Source organism: Tenrec ecaudatus, chromosome 1 (assembly GCF_050624435.1).
Source record: "Tenrec ecaudatus isolate mTenEca1 chromosome 1, mTenEca1.hap1, whole genome shotgun sequence".
In the NCBI taxonomy this organism is placed as follows: domain Eukaryota; kingdom Metazoa; phylum Chordata; class Mammalia; order Afrosoricida; family Tenrecidae; genus Tenrec; species Tenrec ecaudatus.
Genome location: NC_134530.1, coordinates 92868620 through 92888272, shown reverse-complemented (window position 1 = coordinate 92888272; position 19653 = coordinate 92868620). Strand labels below are relative to the sequence as shown.

Sequence of the window (19653 nt, the reverse complement as noted above, 5' to 3'; positions counted from 1 at the left end):
TGATCCCCCAATATTAACATCCTTCAACATACGAATGGCCTGGTTCTTCACTTTACTTTCAAACTGCCATTTTTCTGTGAATGAGTTGGGTCAGTGTCATAAAACGCACCTGTAGCTCTGTGCACATATTGCACGCTGCTGCTGATCCAAAGTTTCAGACTTGGTGTGCTAGTCTGGTTACTTTAGAGAAACAAATTCACAGAAAATCATGTATAAGAGAGTTTTATATAAAGGTTACGTGTGCATCATGAAAACATCCCAACCCAGTGCTGCCCAAGCCCACCAGTCCAACATTAACCCATATGTCCAACACCAATCCACAAAACACATGCAATGATGCCAACTGCAGGAGGAAAGTTGAGTCAGTGAATGTGTAAGCATCTCAGTGCTGGCAGGAGTCTCCACACAGCAGCTCCAGCATCCAGGGGTGCATTGGGCTAGGCCCATGTGGCTTCTACTTGGGGACGTCTTGCAGGAAGTGAGCCTTCCCAGCTAAAGCAAGGAACTGACTAAGGCAGCTGCACCCTGGTCCGACCACCACAAAACAAGAGACCCGAGAACTCGAAAGGCGAGGCTCACCAAGCCAGTTATCTCCCTGCCCTTCAATTAACCCCACGTTTATCGGCCAGGTTGGCACAATAAACAAACTACCTCATTAGGTAAGATGGTGTCATTCTTTTCAAGGAAGGAGTTTAATCAGATGACTTCCTTCTTAGCATCAGTTGATACCAGCTGTTCTAAGAAAAACTGGTGGAAGTAGAAAAATTGGAATTCTAGAATATGCATTTCCATCCATGAGGTAGGCTGGCCACGGAGAATCTGGAAACATGCAGGAGTGGCCCTGTGCTCCAAGGACACTAGGAAGTTGAGCTCCAATGCCACTTAGTTGATACACACATGGCGTCCTCGTGTGTGTCAGCTCAGACCTCTGCTCTATGAGGTTATCAATGGCTGATTTTTTGGAAACAGATTGCCAGAACTCTCTTCTGAGGTGCTTCTGGGTGGACTTGATCATCGAACCTTTTGATTAGCAGCCACCTGGCTGACCGTTTGTACCACCAGGACTCCTTAGACAGCAGACCCAAACCCAACCCACTGCTGTGGAGCTGACTCCGATTCAATGTGACCCTAGAGAACAGAGCAGATCTGCCCAGCGTGGTTCCATGGTTGTAAATCTTTACATGAGGTGGCCACACCGTTCTCCCGCACAGCAGCTAGGGGGTCTTGGGTAGCAGTTGAGTACTTTAATCACGGTGCCATCAGGGTGCCTCAGAAAGTGGAAAGGGGTACAAAACCTGAAGTGGACAAGAGATAAGAGGCCTCGTTCTTCAGATGTGGACACTTGCTTCCTTAGCTCTTCAAACTGTTCACACTACCCAGTGTCCAAGACGCCAAACTCAGGCAGGTATTTTGACGAGTATACGTACTGTCATTCAGTTAGTCCCTACTCAGTGCTACCCCATAGTACAGAGTAGGACGATTCAATGTGGTTTCTGATAGAGTGAATTCTTATGGGAGCGCACAGCCTTCTCCTTCTCCTTCTCCTGACGAGCTGGTGGATTTGAACCCCTGACCTTGTTGTTAGCAGCTCAATGCTTAGCTCACCATGCTATCAGGTTTCCTTTTGAATAGTGCAGGTCAGCTATATAAGGGCTTGGCCTGGGAACACATCACCAATTCATTCATAGTGTTTCTGCGGAAAAAGGATGTCAAAATCTGCCTGTTAAGGCAGTTGTCTGAAAACATGATAATTAATAGCTTCTTAAAATGATGGTTATTCATGTGTGTATAACTCTTTATGTCATTCTTCAAGTTCTGAATGTAATAAATATGCTTTGAATCTGCAAAATATATTCTAAGATACCTCACAAAAATGAGCCTTTTAAAAAAAGCCCAAATATGGGTGAGTCACCAAGATGAAAGCTGTGCACTGTACACTGAAATGCAGTAGGGAGTAATACTTCCAACTGCTATGTATTATTAAATGACACTGAGGCTCTGTGGAATAAACATCCCTTTCGAGACACACAGCAAATCTAACAATCCATCACTTCAATAAGCCATCCCAATAGTAAGGAATAGCTACAAATGCCAAGATTTCATGTCATTCTGCAAATACAAGAGGTAATGCTTTAAGGCTGCAGATTAAGGCTACCTTGGTTATATGAAATATACACCAAGGACACGTCCACAAAAGGTAATAGACATTCATCACTAGTGCCATCTTAGGGCAAGAAATAGCTATGACAAGTCAACTCCGACATTCAACATACAGCTTAAAAATTATTGCTATTTTGTTATTGCAGGACAGATTATTGCCGCAAAACTTCCCATTTCAAAATACCAAGAAATTCTCATCGAGTTATCTTTTTAAGCATGAACATGTCAGAATAAAGACGTTAAAATTAAACCTCTCATTTGTGTTAAAAGTGAAATTTATTACAATACAGTAAGTGTCAGTGTTATTAAAAATGATGGATGGGTTGAAATCATAGAGTATTGAAATAATTTTTCTAATATAAATATTGGAAATAACATGGATACATCTATACATATACAGAACAATAAACTCATACAATCATGCAGGAGGACAAAGAAATCCGTCTACACATTATCTCTGTGGGCATCGCAGTCACTCCTCCTCCTGGTCCCCGCAGCGTGAACTGAACAGGAAGCAGTGAGCAATTACTCAGATTGCACCCTCCCAGGTCGAAGTGTTTTGCAAGTACATTAGTTATAAATGAACAAGGATTCGAAATCACTGGTCATTCTGATTATGTGGTTCTATCCCCCGTATTTCCTTACCTCAGTAAGTCATGGACAAAGAGTTAGTTGAGCTAGCAAAACTGGGATTATAGTGTCCAGCAGAAAAGGGATTTTCAAAGATCCCGTTAAAGGTGGCAGAAATTGGTAAAAAAAAAAAAAAAAAGTCATTTAGGACATGAAGCACAACGTGCAAATCACCATGTAGACAGAGTGAAGCAGTACACTCTCCCACCTTGCTTACTTGGCCCCGTGTGTTCACACAATGAGGAATCCAGAACAAACCAGAGTACATCAGAACTGGGGGACAGGAGGGAAGTGGAGCACGGAGAATGCACAGGCCTGATTACAATGGGAAATTACAAAATATCACTTAGCTATTCTCCATCTTGCTAAAGCAGGGACAGCTTCCAGTGTCTCTGTCTTCCCTGCATCCCACTGTTACCCATCCCACCCCCAACCCCGACCCTGACCTCCCCTACACACAGTGGAAATTGCTGCTCCTGCCTTACTTAGAACCTCCTTCCCAAGGAGAAAGAACAGGCTAGCTGCCATAAGTCTGAACACCTGGAAAATTCCAAAGAGTAAGGTCCTCTCTGCTACCAAAAATCCAAACCCATGGCCATCGGGTCCACTGGGCTCATGGTGACCCTGCGGTATCAGAGAACAACTGGCCTCCACAGAGCTTTCAATGGCTGTGATCGTTTGAAAGAAATCACCAGGCACTTCTTCCCAAGGCATCTTGGGGAAGATTCTCACTGCCAACCTTTTAGTTAGTGTTTACATTTCAGGCCAACTACACATCCCCCAACTGCAATGGTTTGGGGTACAGTCTCAGAATCTGCATTTCCACAAAGGTCCATGAATGCCTATGCACTTGGAACAAGGCAAGCACTTTGGAGAAAAGTGTACAGCAGACAGAGGGGACCACGATCTTAGCAATGCTAAGTAGAACTGAGACTTGCCCCGGTTTTGTGTGCTGACACAAGCATAGCCCAGGCAAAAGATGTAGATGCAGCAGGTCCCAAACCATGTTTACATACTTCTGTGCATGCTATTTTTAAAGTGTGCTGTGCCCTACAATGTATGTGTGGATCATTTACTTAGGCCTGTTACTTATGAAAAAATGCAGTAACATCATTCAATTTAAATGGAGAGGTTTGTTGTTGGGAAGGAGCCCTCGTAGCCCAGTGGTTAAGTGTTTAGCTCCTAATCCACAAGGTCAGCAGTTCAAACCGCAAGCTGCTCTGTGGGAAAAAAAAAGATGTGGCAATGTGATTTCATCAAGATCACAGCCTTGGCAATCCTATGGGGTCATTCTACTGTCTCCTCTAGAGTCACTATGAGTGGGAAGCGAGTGGATGGCATGGGGTTATTTGCTGAGAATAAGGCTAATGTTTCACACATTTAGTCATCTTTAAAGTGAACATGATATAAAGGTATAAAAAACAGCCTATTAAATTTCATAGTAACATGCCATGTGTGTCCGTCCACATAAACATGTAGAAATGTGTTCAATGCATAGTATCAGAAGCAAGCACTACCACTGCTCCCAGCTAATATCATCTCCTCTGCCAAATACAAGGAAAAAGCCTTGGATTGTGAGGAAGATGACTGCATTGCCAGCCAGCACCAGGCCACAAGCTCCCCACTTGATCTGAAACAGAAAAAGAGAAGGATTAACTCTAGCCTCTAGTCATACAACATTACTTGCAAATCTGTTGTTTACTGAATTAGGAACACTCAAGGAACTACTACACAAATCTGCTAACAGGCTTCATGTAAGTAACAGGTGGGGGACACAGACCTCATCAGTAATTAGTCCAATTACTTCCACGATGGTTATTAAGTCTAGTACCATCCTTAACATGGCCCCCATTAGACATATTTCTCTACTTGTTTTCGGTGGATAAAACTGCCAAAGATACTTGCAATCAGATTATGAATGGTCCAATTATAATATTGAGTACTGAAAGTTGCCGCCTTCTATGGCAAGTAGGATAGAAGAGCTATGTGTTTGTTTGTTTCTTTTCTATTCGTGACAAAAGCCTAGATAAACAATCTGGGTATAAATCAAAGCGGACATCCAGCCTGGCTGTTTGCTTTTACGGAGGCACAGTTGGGGTGTGAGAGCACCCTCTAGCGAGCCTTGTCTCTTTGTCTCTGCAGAAGCAACAGACACCAATGAAACATGTTTCAGGGAACATGATGCAGTTTTGAAAAACAAAAACAGTATCTTGACAGCAGCACTAAGTGTGTACCGTGGAAAGCCCAGGAAGAACAAGGCCATGAAAATATTCGAATCAAGAACATAATGCTGCTCCACTGTCTACATCAAGTTGAAATTGACATGGCGTTAAAACCATTCCTACTCAGGCTTTCCCCACCTCTCTAGCCTCAATCACAAGGACTTCCCTTTAGCTCCATCATATTGAACTGCTCATCATGGTGGCAATACACACAGGAAAACACACACCGAATCAGCAAAGGCCATATGTAAATTCAGTGACATTGACTACATTCAATTTGTGTGACCATTACTAATCTTTCCGAGAACGATTCTACCACTATTAGCATAATGTGCTGGATTACTCTAGTCTACCAATTGTATTTCACACTCGAAGCTATTGTAGTAACCCCCACAATTAGCACCAGTGTAACCATAATGTAGTTAACTCAAATGTAGCCATTTTAACAATGTAACCATACTGTATAAATTAGCCTAAGTGTAGCCATTTTGTATTGACCCACGTGTAATTCCTTTTGTAACTTCTGTTAACTGCTGATCCATTGCATTATTGTTGAAATTGCTGATGTTGCTTGTAAACCATTTAATTTTTATAAGTTCCTTTTTATCATATAGCACGAGGCCACCTGCCCCTGTGCCTTGTTTATTCCACAGCATAAAAACTCCCCTCCTTTAAGCACTCGGTGTCAATGGAGAACTGGGCTCTAGCCGAGGCTTATCAACTTTAAAGAGCATGTGGGCTACTTGACCTCGTCTGGGCACAACACTATCGCTTATACCAGTTTCCCTTAGATTTGCCCAAACTCTAATTCCTCTCCTCTCAATGCTCCTATGATGCTCTGGTCGTATTTCAATCACCATCAGCGGTGCACTTAAGAGTACACACACTTATCATGCCCATTCCTGTGCTCTTCTTGGGGTTGTTCAAACGGGGTGATCCAAAGATATTTAATAAATGTGTTTAAGTGCGGTTTGTGCAAATTTCCTATTTCATAACCCCAAACAGAATGTAGGACAGAGAGGGAAAAAAGGTAAGGATGTAGACTGCAGGCATCATAAAACATCATAGAACTGAATAAGCTGTACCCACTATGTGCTTTTGGGGGACAGAAACTTCTACATTAAATCTAAAAAGGCTGTCACCTTATTCACTATCACTCACTCACTGCCATTGAGTCAATGCCGACCCACAGCGATTCTATAGGCTAGGGGAGAACTGTAAGTGTCTGGGACTGTAACTCTTTACAGGAGTAGAAAGCCCAGTCTTTCTCCCATGGAGCCGCTGATGGTTTCAAAGTGCCAACCTTGCAGATCGCGGTCCAAAGGGTAACCACTATGCAGCCAGGGTTCCTCTTTTTTTTTTTTAAATCAGTTTATTGGGGCTCGTACAACTCTTATCACAATCCATACATACATCCTTTGTGTGAAGCACATTTGTACATTTGTTGCCATCATCACTCTCAAAACACCTGCTTTCTGCTTGAGCCCTTGATGTCAGCTCATTTTTACCCCTCTCTCTCCACCAACCCCCACCCCCATGAACCCTTGATAATTTATAAATTATTATTATTTTGTCATGTCTTACACTATCCAATGTCTCCCTTCACCCAGTTTTCTGTTGTCCGTCCCCCAGGGAGGGGGTTATATGTAGATCCTTGTTATCGGTTTTCCCTTTCTACCCTACCTTCCTTCCACCCTCCTGGTACCGCCACTCTCACCACTGGTCCTGAGGGGTTCATCCTTCCTGGATTCCCTGTGTTTCCCATTCCTACCTACCAGTGTACATCCTCTAGTCTAGCCGGGTTTGTAAAGTAGAATTGGGATCATGACAGTGAAGGGGAGCAGGGGAGCATTAAAGAACTAAAGGAAAGTTGTATGGTTCATTGTTGCTACACTGCACCCTGACTGGCTAGGCTCCTCTCCACAATCCTTCTGTAAGGGGATGTCCAGATGGGATTTGTGTCTCCACACTCACGCTCTTTCACAATGATATGATTTTTTGTTCTTTGATGCCTGATCCCATCCACACCTCGTAATCACACAGGCTAGTGTGCTTCTTTCCATGTGGGCTTTGTTGCTTCTGAGCTAGATGGCCACTTGTTTATCTTCAAGCCTTTAAGACCCCAGACCCTATATCTTTTGATAGTCAGGCACATCAGCTTTCTTCACCACATTTGCTTATGCACCCGCTTTGTCTTCAGCAATCATATCAGGAAGGTGAGCATCATGGAATGCCAGTTTAATAGAACAAAGTATTCTTGCATTGAGGGAGGACTTGAGTGGAGGCCCAATGTCCACCTGCTACCTTAATACTAAACTTATAAATATATGCACATAGATCTATTTCCCCACCATATATAAATATATTTACATATGTACATGCCTGTATTTAGACCTCTATAAATGCCCTTTGCCTCCTAGTTATTTCCTCTATTTCCTTTTACTTTCTTCTTGTCCCACTATCATGCTCAGCCTTCATTTCGGTTGCAATAATTCCTCTCAGTTACATTGCCCTTGATCATTCCCTACCAGGCCTCCTACACCCTCCTTGCCACAGATTTTGGATCATTTGTTGTTCCCTTGTCCCTGGGTTTCACACCCACTTCCTTTCCCCCACCTCTCCCCCTCCCATGTCCCCTGGAACCAGATTGTTTATTCCACCTATTTTTATTTAGATAGACCTGCAGAGATAATAATATGTACAAAAACAAGGCAGAGCAAACAAAGCAACCAAAGAAAACAAAACAACAACAAAAACAATGACAAAATAAAGAGAAAAGCCTGTAAATAGTTCAAGGTCTGTTTGCTGCCCTTTAGGAGTGTTTTCTGGTCTCTGATGGGGTACCACACCCTGGCTCCAAAGTCTATTTTTCGTATTCCCTCCGGACTTCCTTGCTCTGCTGCTCTTGCTGTTCTGTTGCACAGCCTTAGTGTTTAGCCTCAGTGTGCTGGGGTCAGATCAGGTATAATTCCCACACTGTATCTCCAGTGTTGTCCCCCGTATGGGCATGGGTCAGTGAGGGATGTCATGTCTCACAGTGGGGCCGGCCATATAGTCCTCTCTGTGCATTGGCTTCTCTGAGCAGTGACATCGTCCTCAAGGCTTGGCCACCAGTGTTCCTCTTGTTCACTATACATATCTACATAACTGTCCCTCAATATATGCCAATTATTCAGTTGAAAATTAAGTATCTGATTCTATTTGCAGGCAAAGAATTTGATATGATCTCCACTTTGCACCTAGAAATCTATTACTATTGTAGTCTCTGTGGGTTGCCCTAATATTTAGGAGGCTGGGATGGAACGATAATTCCAGAGAACAGCTTAAAGCAGAAAACACAAGACAGAGGAAGGTCTAGCTAAGGGTTGTCAAAGAAATGAACAAAACATCCTGAAAACATGGTCAAGGTCAGGACGGATAGATCTGAAAGGGAGAAAGAGAAAAACTAACAAGATGTCTGGTTTGAAAAGAAGCTGAGGTTCCAGCCACAGGTGTCTGAAGTCAGTTCACTCATAATCTGGCCAAACAATAGAAAGCAGCACTTACCACAGCCACACGAGCAAGAATAACAGGAAATCCAAAGGCGGAAACAACGATTCCAGTAGTGAAGAAATATGCGAGTTCCCGACAAGCAGTACTGGTTGCATCAGAGTCATATGTTGCTCTTTTGGCAATAAAATGGGGGATGGGCGAGATGGCGTGAAATATCAGGACAAACAATGGCCAGTACACGCTGTCAGAGGGACCCAGGAGGAAAAAAAACAAAAAGCAAAGTTAATTAAATTTTAAGCAAATGACATTATGTTTAAAGCATAATTATGTCCCCAACTTACTTATCCAATTGTTCGTGTTAGTATAGAAGATGGTTTTTACCATGACCAGATAAATACTGATCATTTAAAAATGACTCCTTCATTAATATGCAGGTAGTTTATATCGTATAAGGGGATAACTGCACAATATTCTCTGTACTGCTGTTACTGAGTGCCTCAGAGCAGACCAACTATTAAACCACATTACCAAACCAAAATCACTGCCATTGAGTCGATTCTGACTAATGGCGACTTTAGTAAACAGGGTTGAGCTGTCGCTGAGAGTCGTAAGACTATAACTTTACAGGAGCAGAAAGCCTCATCTTTCTCCTTCAGAGCGGCTGGTGGTTTAGAACTGCTGACCTTTTAGATCATAACCCAACGCATAACCATGAAGCCTTTAAATCACACTATCTGACAAAAACCTACCGTAGGATTTCCTAGGATGTAATTTACTGAGGCAGGTCACAGGGCCTTTCTCCTGTAGAGTGGCTGGATGGGTATGGACCACCAGCCTTTCAAACCAGCAGCTGAGAGCTTACTTTACCACAGGTCACAGGGAATCTATGTTTTGTATTTCTTTAAGGCAATTATCTCAGCAGCATTTGTTTTTGCTGTGTGCCAGTACAAAGGCTTGTGCACCCTAAGTCAGTAAAGATCCTCTCAGTAAGAATCTTGAAATAATTCAATGGCTTCCTATCACACTTAAAATCTAAACTCCTTGCGTTGGTCTACAAAATCCTACCCCAAACGTACTGCCAGAGTGGATCCCAACTCCGAATGAGCCCACAGGACAGGGTGCAACTGCTTCTGTGGATTTCCAAGGTTGTAAAGCTTCATAGGAGCACAAAGCCTCTTCTCGGGTAGAGTAGCTGGTAATTTCGAACTGCTGATCTTGTGACCTTGTGCTTCAAAGACCCCCACATAATTCATTAAGCCACAAGGGCTCCTTATAAAGCCTTGCCGGGTCTTGTATTGTTTGTTCTTCCACTCATCAGGCATCATCTTCCTATCTTCCCTTTTTGTTCCTTGAACCCTGCAAGCTCACTGTGGCGAGGCCTTTGCACTAGCTGGGCTCTGCCTGCAACGTTCTCTCCCAGTGACTGGATCCCTGGTAGATTGAAGGCTATCACTGTCTCTACACCAGTGGTTCTCAACCTTCCTCATGCCGAGGCCCTTGAATACAGTGCCTCATGTTGTGGTGACCCCCAACCATAAAGTTATTTTTGTTGCTACTTCATAACTGTTATTTTGCTACTGTTAAGAATTGGGCGACCCCTGTGAAAGGGTCATCTAACCCCAAAGGGGTCATGACCCCAGGTTGAGTGAGAACCACTGCTCTACACTGAGCAGTGCTCTCCTCCTGAAAGTGGCTTTCCTTGAACAGTTACCCGGAAGCATTCGAGTCACTCTTAGCACATCACCCCCGCACTTTCTGCACAGCGCTCAATCCTATCACCAAGTTTCTTGTTTATGACAACAGACTTTATTTTTAAGATTTTAATCGTCATTTAGGTGAATGTTTGCAGAACAAATATACAACTTGATTCATGACACTGATCGCAACCCCCACAAAAATCACAGCACACTTCCTGCTTCAGCCTTTGGTTTACCATTTTCATTTGTCCTTTATCCTAGGCCTTCCTGCCTGCCTTCTGAGCTTTACCCCTGGGAAATGGTGTCCTTTGATTTCATGTGGTTGGTTGGTTCTCACTCACTGCCACTGAGTCACTTCTGACTCACAGCAACCGTATAGAACAGGGTAGAACTGCCCCTTTGGGGTTCCAAGGCTAACTCTTCACTAGAGTAGAAAGTGCAACTTTTAACCTGCAGAGTGGCTGGTGATTTTGAATTGCTGATGACCCTCGGCTAGCAGCTCAACTCACAACCACTCTATCACCAGGGCTCCTTAGCTGCTTCTAGGGAGTGTTTATACCTCCTTGGTGTTGTTTATGTAGTGTGTGGCTTAAAGGTAAGTCAAGTCAGTGGCTTAAAGGGAGAGAGGAGGCTTTCTGAACTCCAGCAAAGTTGAACAGTCTCAGAAACCTGCAGGGGCAGCTCTGCTCTGTCCTATAGGGTCAGTATGAGTCAGATTCAACTTGTTGGCAGTGAGTTTGAGCTCTTCAGAAAGGGCACAGGCTCAGGGGGTTCTAAAAGTCTTTACCAGACCAGCCAGCCTAGTCTTTTAAATCTTTTAATCTACAATTTTCTTGCACACTATCCAGGGTAACCTACTGCGACCAATCACTTTCAGATTGGGCAGCAGTGGTAGGCCAGCACCATCTAGTTCTTCCCATAACAGAGGTCCACTCTGTCGTGCTGAGTCACCACTCACTTCTCGTGACTGCAACAAGATGCTTCATTGATAACTACTGAATGAACAAATCAAGAACTGGATTTTCAATGTTGCTAAGTACTATGTCAACTTTCAATTCATAGCAATCCTATGTGACAGAACTGCCCATAGGGTTGTAATCTTTAAGGGAGAAACACTAGATCTTTCTCTGGTAGATCCACTGGGTAGGTTTAAACTAACAACCTTTTAGTTAATAACTGAGTGCTTAACCATCAATCTTTAAGTATAGAAGGAATGATACTGATATGCAAACTTTAGATCAACTCTGTCTACTATAAATGGTTAAAATAATAACGTAATATAAAACAAAAATGTTTTCTTTCCCAAATCCAATGTCTTGTAACAATTTACTAAAAAATGCCATATGCTTCCCAACTACCTATGTGCTATACACACTACAAAATACACTATCACCACAGGGAATCCAGGACAGATGAACCGCTCAGGACCAGTGGGGAGAGTGGTGATACCAGGAGGGTGGAGGGAAGGTGATGCAGAAAGGGGGAACAGATTACAAGGATCTACATATAACCTCCTCCCTGGGGGGTGGACAGCGGAGAAGTGGGTAGAGACATCGGATGGTGTAAGATATGACAAAATAATAATAATTTATAAATTATCAAGGGTTCATGGGGGAGGAGGGAGTGGGGAGCAAAGGGAAAAAATGAGGAGCTGATACCAAGGGCTCGAGTAGAAAGCAAATGTTTTTAAGGATGAGGGAAACAAATGTACAAAAGTGCATGATACAATGGATGTAAGTGTGGATTGTGATAAGAGTTGTACGAGCCCCCAATAAAATGATTTACCTTCTCGGAGAAATTGATCTTATCTTAGGAGCTGAAAGCCCGAATTTAAGGCCCCGATTCTACGGAAGGTTTTCTTTCGGCTCTGGGGGGAATCCTTGTCGCAGCTTCTCCATTCCTTGGGTCCTTGGTGATCTGCCCGCACCCATGTACCACCACAACTTGCGCTTGCCTGCTTCTGTCTACACTGCTCATTCTACCACCCAATGACTGGATAGGATAGGAGATATAGTGATATGCTTCCATTAATAAAGCCAAGACCCTATTTCCAAAGGGGATTATAACCATAAGCATGAAGGTCAGGATTCACAAATTAGGGTAGGGGCCTGTGGGGGTACATAATCAATCCATAACAGTATGTAACAAGAATGACCAAATGTTGTTGAAGGGAATTTCAAAGATTCTCTAGCTCAAAGCTCTAACTTTATGAAAAAAGAAACTGAGACACTGAGAGGGCAAAGGCCTGAAACAGACACACCTGACATCTGCCAAGAGCTGCTAATTCTTCCTGGAATGCAGAGCTCTATGTGGCCATTGAGACCATGCTGCCAATGTCCAATGAAGACAACTGTCAATACAGACGCGACCTTGTTTACATAAACATTTAAATGTTAATTTTGCTTGCTTGTTTGTTTGTTTTTTTAAAGGACCAAAGAGTAACCATCTTAACATAAAAGCTCCCCTGAGGCTGCCTGTCAAGGTGCCCTGGCAGTAGAACAGACTGCACAGAACGGCTCACAGCAAGGTGGGTGGGTGGAGCCCACTAGCTGCATGGGAAAAAGGATGCGGTGGTCTTTTTTCCTGCAACGATGAAGGGTAGTTCTACCCTGTCCTATAGGATCGCTATGAGTCAGAACTAACTCAATGGCAGTGAGTGGAGGCGAACCCATTCTCAAGATTCTTGCACCTACTGCCTGAAGAATAAAGTCTAACCTTCTTCACATTGCATCGGAGCCTTGGCGGTGCTTTGGGGGAAGCATTTGACTGCTTACCCAGCAGCTTCTCCTCTGAGAAAGAGACGGCTACCTGCTACCGTCAAGGTTTAAGCCTCGGAAACCCTGGAGCAGATCACCCTGAGTTGGAATCTACTCGGCGTTGAGTTTTTGTTTTTTCCTGCACATGACATACTAAGCCCAAAAGGACTGATTCTATGTCCTGGATTCTGTTATTATTATTATTAAAAGATCATTTTATTGGATGCTCTTACAGCTCTTATAAGAATCTATACATCAATTGTATCAAGCATATTTGTATATCTGTTGCCTTCATTATTTTCTAAACCTTTACTTTCTTTTGAGCCCTTGGTATCAGTCCTTTTTACCCTCCCTCCCCCTGTCCTGGATTCTTGACCAACAACTTCTGCCACTTCCTTTCTTCCCTAACACAAAGAACCATACATGGTTTCTGGGAAAAAAAACCTATGCACTCTCCTGTCTTGGGCCTTCAATCCTCTTAAGGAATTCTGGTAGTGCAGAGGTTAAGTGCTTAGCAGTTTAGCAGGAGGTCAGCAGTTGGTATCTATCAGCTCTTCCAAGGAAAAACGATGTGGCATGGCACTCTAGTTCGTACAGATTACAGCCTTGGGAACGCTATGGGGCAGTTCAAGGTCACTGAGTTGAAATAGACTCAATGGCAGCAGAGGTTTAAAACCTTCTCACCCCAGATCCCTACATGATCTGCTTCCTTATTTTCTCTACGTTTGCGGTCACCTTTCAGCCTTTCAGAGGGCTTCTCTAACTACTTCTCACCCCAGCTCCTTGCGCCCTGTCTGCGTTTTATTCCTTCTAACCTGCCTACTCCCAACAGACTGTCCATTTGTTTATCTGTTTATTGAGCCCACTCCCCTGCCCTCCTCCATATTGGAATACAGACTCAGAGAGCAGGGCGTTTTTGTTTTCAACTTCTTGTTGCCCAGTTCCCCTAACAGTGGCTGGAATAGGGTAGGCACTCAACAAATGACTGTTGAGTGAAGGATTGTGTTGACTGTTTCCTCAACCTGGAAGACCGTTTTGACCCATCGGGCTGCTAAACTCATGTTTACGTCATCTCCGTGCAAGTCCCACCTCGTCCACGCAGGCCTTCCTCGAACTCTCTCAGGGAGACTCGGGGGCACTTGCTCTCGCTCTCACAGTTCTTGGCAGAGGTCCACCGAGGCTGTGAACCAGTTGGTCCCAGGTCAGGGCCTTCCTGAGAATCTGCCTGTCTGTGCTGAATCAGAGTCTACACTGCAATTAGCTCCCAGGCGATCACAGACACCTAGGTGATATAGATGTATATACTCTAACAAGGTCATCAGGTAACACTTATAGATTCCCAGGTGTTTTAGGGGAATCACCTGGGGATCTTGTTAAGAACATAGATTCTGATTTAGTACATTTGGGATGGCAATGCAAATTTCTAAGCAGTTGAACCTTATAATGAGCCAGACTGAAGCCCTGTCTCCACTACAGACGTCATTTGTTGATGAATTTATCTGATTCTCACCTACAACAAAGAACTTTAAGGTAGACCTGTGTCGAAACATGCTATATATGCCAAGAATCTAGTACAGAACCTGGTCCCAATACATTTTAGTAAAATGAAAGAAAAAATCCACTTTTAAAAGACCTTGATACTGCACAAGCCAAGTTTCAAATTTTGTGCTTTATAAATTCACCTGGTTATAGCTACATGCTAAAATGGCCCAACTCTCTATACCCATACGACTACTGACAAAGACACAAAAAGAAAAATGGTTTGGAGTTTTTTTTGTTGTTTGAAAGGATAGCTTACCCATAATCCTCTAAGGCACATCCCAGCATAAGAAAAGTCAGTCCAATAGCCCCACTGAAGGATAATGCCACAAGAGCTGTAAAAAATAAAATTAAAAGTTAAACACTGATCCTAGAACTGTGACAGAAAATGGAGAGGGGAGGGCGAGAAATGAGCACTAATGGGTAGAGTGGCTCTCTGGGGTGGTGACAATGGACCACAGAACCCAGGGAGCACCAGGGTTGAAAGCACGCCATTGCTAGTCAAAAAGCCAGGGGTCTGAACCCCTACCAGGCGCGTGGGAGAAAAACGAGGCAGTCTGCTTCCACAAACATGTACAGTCCAGGAAACCCGAAAGGCGCAGTTCCGCTCTGAGTTGTTATGAGTTGGAATCAACTCAACAGTGACGAGTTTGGACTTTTGGTAATGTGTGGTTGTTACACATCGTGTGAATACATTAAAAGCCACTTTAAAGAGGTTAGTCTTTTTCACTTTTTTAAGCACTTTTACTGACACAGAATTCACATCGCATATAACTCAATGGTTGAAATATATCAACGCGAGTTGAGCAATCACCACCACAATCGGTTTAAGAACATTCGCTTCAGTCTTGTACCATTATAAGCTCTCCATTAGCCTCCAAGCTCCCCTGTCAGAACCCTCTCATGCTCCAAATTCACTGCCAGCGAGTCAATGCTGACTCACAGCAACCCTACCGGGCAGGGGAGAACTGATCCCGTAGCTTTCCAAGACTGTAATGCTTTGCAAAAGCAGAAAGCCCCGTCTTTCTCCTCACCAGGTAAGTGGTTTTGAACTGCCAACCTTGCCTTTAGCAGCCCAATGCAAAACCATTTCGCCATCAGGGCTCCTGCCACAACCCTAAGAACTTATTAATCCAGTTACTGTCTCCATAGATTTACCTATCCTGGATTTCACTTAAGAAAAATCATACAAAAGCCCAATGATTACAACAAAATAAAACCAGAAAAACCTCAATCCAAGTGAATGCAAAATAGAAACTATAATCAATTAAAAATGGGTCAAATGGGAAAACAAATAATAAGTTTAATTTTAACCAAACTACATCTGCAATACTCAACTTGCCAATACGCTTTGTCTGAAGGCAAGACTATTCACATGGTTCAAGGGAATTCAATGGAGGCTTAATCTGAGTAGGGACTCTTCATGTTAATTTTTGGTTTTCACTGCCATCCCTACCCTTATGCAAACTGGGTGCTCAGAATTTAAGCTCTAAGTCAAAACCCTCCTCTGACCTTGGATGTTTTACTTTACAATCCTTGGATCACACAGGCTGGTGTGCTCCTGATGAGGACATAGCTGACAACTCACTTAGATGGCTGTTTTAATACCTCAGATGCTTTAATACCTCAGAAGTCTTTAATACCTCAGATGCTATTTAGTTTTATGATATGTGAATTATATTTCAATGTAAATATTTTAAAGTTAAAAAAAGCTAAAGATTCCCAATTTAACCAGTTAAAAATGTATTTGGTTAGCTGACATGGGCTACCTTAGGTTAGTTCAAAATCATAAGGTAGGGAAAGGCTTCAAGCATCTCTGCCTGGATAACCAATAAAAGCAGAAATGATTGCTCAGAGTTGGTTCCGACTCAGAATCAAATTCACGACAGGTAAAACAGAATCATCATCCTGCGTCTTCTCGAAAACTTGGAATCCTATGTTGAAGAACGGACACTGTCACTACACTCATCAAGTCCAAGTGACTCAACTTCCAAAAATTCGCTCAAAACAATCTTTATCTCTAGAATCCTCTACCATTTCCCTAAAGCAGATTCTCATCATCTCAAGCCTGGACCTTTCTAAGAACCTATCTTCCTCTGACGGTCACTCTTCCCATCCATCCTTTTCACATCAGTCATCTTCAAATCTATGAATCTGGCATCCACCACACCATCCACATCTACCAGTTGCCCTGACACTTGAAGCTCATCTATAGCTGACTGAGCCATAACTGCCTGTCCAGTTTCCACTCTCACCACTTCCCCTCTAACTACAGTGTTACTAAAGCAGCTTCCCCTAAACAAATGCGCTGTCTAGCCTCCTCCTCTCACATCCATGCCATGCCACATGTCCACTTGGAATACATCTTCCTACACAGGAATACACATTAGACCAGTGGTTCTCAACCTTCCCAATGCTACAACCCTTTCAGTTTCTCATGTTGTGGTGACCCACCGCCCTCAACCATAAAATTATTTTCCTTGCTACTTCATCACTGTCATTTTGCTACTCTTATGAATCAGGCGACCCCTGTGAAAGTGTCGTTTAACCCCCAAAGGGGCTGCAACCCACAGATTGAGCACCACTGCCTTAGACATTTATACAGTAATTACTGTTTCCAGCCGTAACCTCACAATAACTTCCCATTTATTCTCCCACCCACTTCCATCTCAGGCATACAGTACTCCCTCAAAAAAAAAGTTGAATGGAATTAACTACAAAATACTTCTTCCCCAATTCTCTTTCAATTTCATATCTAACTTTTTTACTAGGTCACAATGTCTATGAACATAATGAAACATTATTGTTTAAAAAGTTCTGGTTGTAACTAAAAACTGTGTAGAACTAAGGTATCTGCATTCACACCACCACTACCCATTGGCTCCAAATGGATAAATTACACACGGGACATATTCCAATTAACCATGTTTGCTAACCTGATACTGCATTGAGAACTCAGCCAACTATAACGAAAGCATGTATCTCCTGCTAGCAGCTCACACACTCAGATATATTTCATAATGAACACACACCAACACATACTGTACGCATGCGGATATGGTTATGTGGGGAGAAGAGATCTTCTGGTATAAATTTCAAGAAGGGCGGGGACTCCAACAAGGAAATATGTTATGCTAGTCTCTTCATAAGATTAGAAATTCGTAAGAATGTCCTCCCCAAACGTCTGATAGCCTCTCTCGTGGCTGCCGCCCCTCATTCCTCTGAAGGCTGCAGATAAGGAAAAGCAGTGTTCCTGGTACCCTTTTTATCAAGGGTCCCTCTCAGAAACACACACTGCACGATCGCTCATTTCTTGTCTCAAAAAGAAAACAATGCTAAAAAAGCTTCTAGTCTCCACATTTACGGAAAATAGAGCATTTCTGGGCGCTTTCCATTAACATCCGCCCGCAGTCAACTCTGACCAATTGAAAAATTCACAAGGAACGTGAAGTTCCCCAGCGAAGACAGCACTAGGAGGCGGTGGCTTCTCGGAAAGAAGTAGGAGATCTGCCAGAGGCCTGAACAGGGGGGACCCCGGGGAGGCCGAGGTGGGCGGTGGGACCCCATGGAGCAGCTGCACCGCGGCAGGGGAGCGGCGCCCAAGCGCCGGGCCGGAGGAGACGCTCCCCGGCTAACCTGCGCGAGCCGGCACCACCGCACCCCGCGCGTGCGGGGCCGAGGGACCCCGTGTGGCCGGTGGTCTCCCAAAGAAGGGCTGCGGTTCCTCCCGAAACTGCCCTCCATTCGCATCCCAAGGGAAGAGAAGCAGCGGGCGCCTCCCAACCCGGAGAAGAGGAAAGAGTGGCGAGCACCGGAGCGGCCGCTCCCCACAAGCGCGCCAAAGGTGCCGCTCAAGGCACCGTCAGGGCAGGGGGCCGGCCGCACCGCGGAAGGACTGGGCCAGGGGCCGCGGATATACCTTTAACGCCCGCCATGTCTCCTGAGCCGAGACCGCGGCTACTTCCGGTTCCTGCCACCGCTAGGCCCGGCTCCCGCGGAGGACCGCTTAGAAGGCCCAGATCCGCCCTTCCACGCAAAGCCCCGCCCCGCCGGCCCACTACTCCGCCTTGGCGGGGCCAGGGCCCGCCTTCTCTTTGCATAGCCCGCCCGTAGCCCCGCCCCTGACAAGCACGAACCTCAAATTGTCCCTGGAAGCTCCGCCCCTACATGTAGATTCCGGCCCGATTCCAACCCTGAGTCCCGCCCCCTAAAAGCCCCGCTCCTATAGGCCGAATCCTGCTCCCCGAGGGGCCAGCCCCGCCCCTGCCTGTCCCGAACTCCGCCTCCTCGTCTCCCGAGCCCCGGCGGCTCTGCGTTCCCTCCCTCTCTGGCTGGTGAATCTGAGCGTAGACCCACAGTATCAACCATAGTTCTTCGGTGAACCCTTTGTGCTTGTGCCCTGGTGGCGAAGAAGTTATACATTGGATTGCTAACCATTAAGGCCAGCTGGTTGAAACCTCCAGTAGTCCACTAGTAGCTCCATGGGATAAATATTTATTCCCATAAAGATTTATAGTCTTGGAAACTACTGCCGCGCCTGACATCTACATCTACAGGTGGAAACACTCCTGCACAGCCCCTGAACTCCTGGGAGGGGGGTTGTGGGGGGGTGGAGAACCGCAGGACTTGCTGCCTGGAAACCCTGCGTATTAGTAGAGGGGAAGGAAGTTACTATGGGCAAGTAGCACCCACTTATTATTAATAGTTTGTGATTCCGCATCTTGCGTTCCTGTCTGCAGTGACCAGGGTATTGGCTTAAACCAAACCGAACTCCCTGCCATCAAGTCCACGGTGACTCATTGTGACCCGCTGTGGGTTTCCAGGAAGGAACTGTTTACGGGAGTAGGAAGTCCAATCTTTCTCCCCCGGAGCTGTTGTTGGTTTCAAACTGCCAACCTTGTGGGTCTCAGCCCAACGTGTAACCACTACACCACCAGGGCCCCTCCAGAGTTATTAGCTTATTAACTACAAAATCTTTAAGAAGCAGCCATAAATAAATAAATGATAGATAAATAAATGCAGAAACGTAGCCCAAGACCATTCATCTATAATAAAAACTGGGTGGGCTGAAAAATAGGGTAAATTCAAAGGTAGTTAAACTGCAAGTTGTGTGGTTCAAAACCGCCAGCTGACCCGTGGGGGCGTGAGTCTCAGAAA

General features: G+C 44.5%; 1 protein-coding gene across 2 annotated transcripts; it reads right to left on the bottom strand.

Annotated features, from left to right (window-relative positions):
• Positions 1–2417: 2417 nt before the first annotated feature.
• Positions 2418–18545, bottom strand: LEPROT (leptin receptor overlapping transcript). Of its 2 annotated transcripts, none has more exons than XM_075557202.1 (4): positions 18416–18545; positions 14756–14831; positions 8559–8745; positions 2418–4420 (listed from the first exon to the last, which is right to left on the bottom strand). In XM_075557202.1, the coding sequence occupies exons 1-4, from the start codon at positions 18429–18431 to the stop codon at positions 4304–4306; spliced, it is 396 nt and encodes a 131-aa protein (XP_075413317.1). In that variant the 5' UTR covers positions 18432–18545; the 3' UTR covers positions 2418–4303. The 2 variants fall into 2 exon arrangements, with proteins under 2 accessions (XP_075413317.1, XP_075413313.1); XM_075557198.1 differs by lacking the exon at positions 18416–18545 and adding an exon at positions 17529–17682.
• Positions 18546–19653: the final 1108 nt, after the last annotated feature.

Excerpts from the sequence above, each read along its gene's own strand:
- LEPROT (XM_075557198.1), bottom strand. Across the intron at positions 8,746-14,755 it reads TGTGCCTTAGAGGATTATGG|CGTGTACTGGCCATTGTTTG; the intron begins GTAAGCTATCCT and ends TCCCTCTGACAG. Across the intron at positions 4,421-8,558 it reads TTCTTGCTCGTGTGGCTGTG|ATCAAGTGGGGAGCTTGTGG; the intron begins GTAAGTGCTGCT and ends TTTCTGTTTCAG.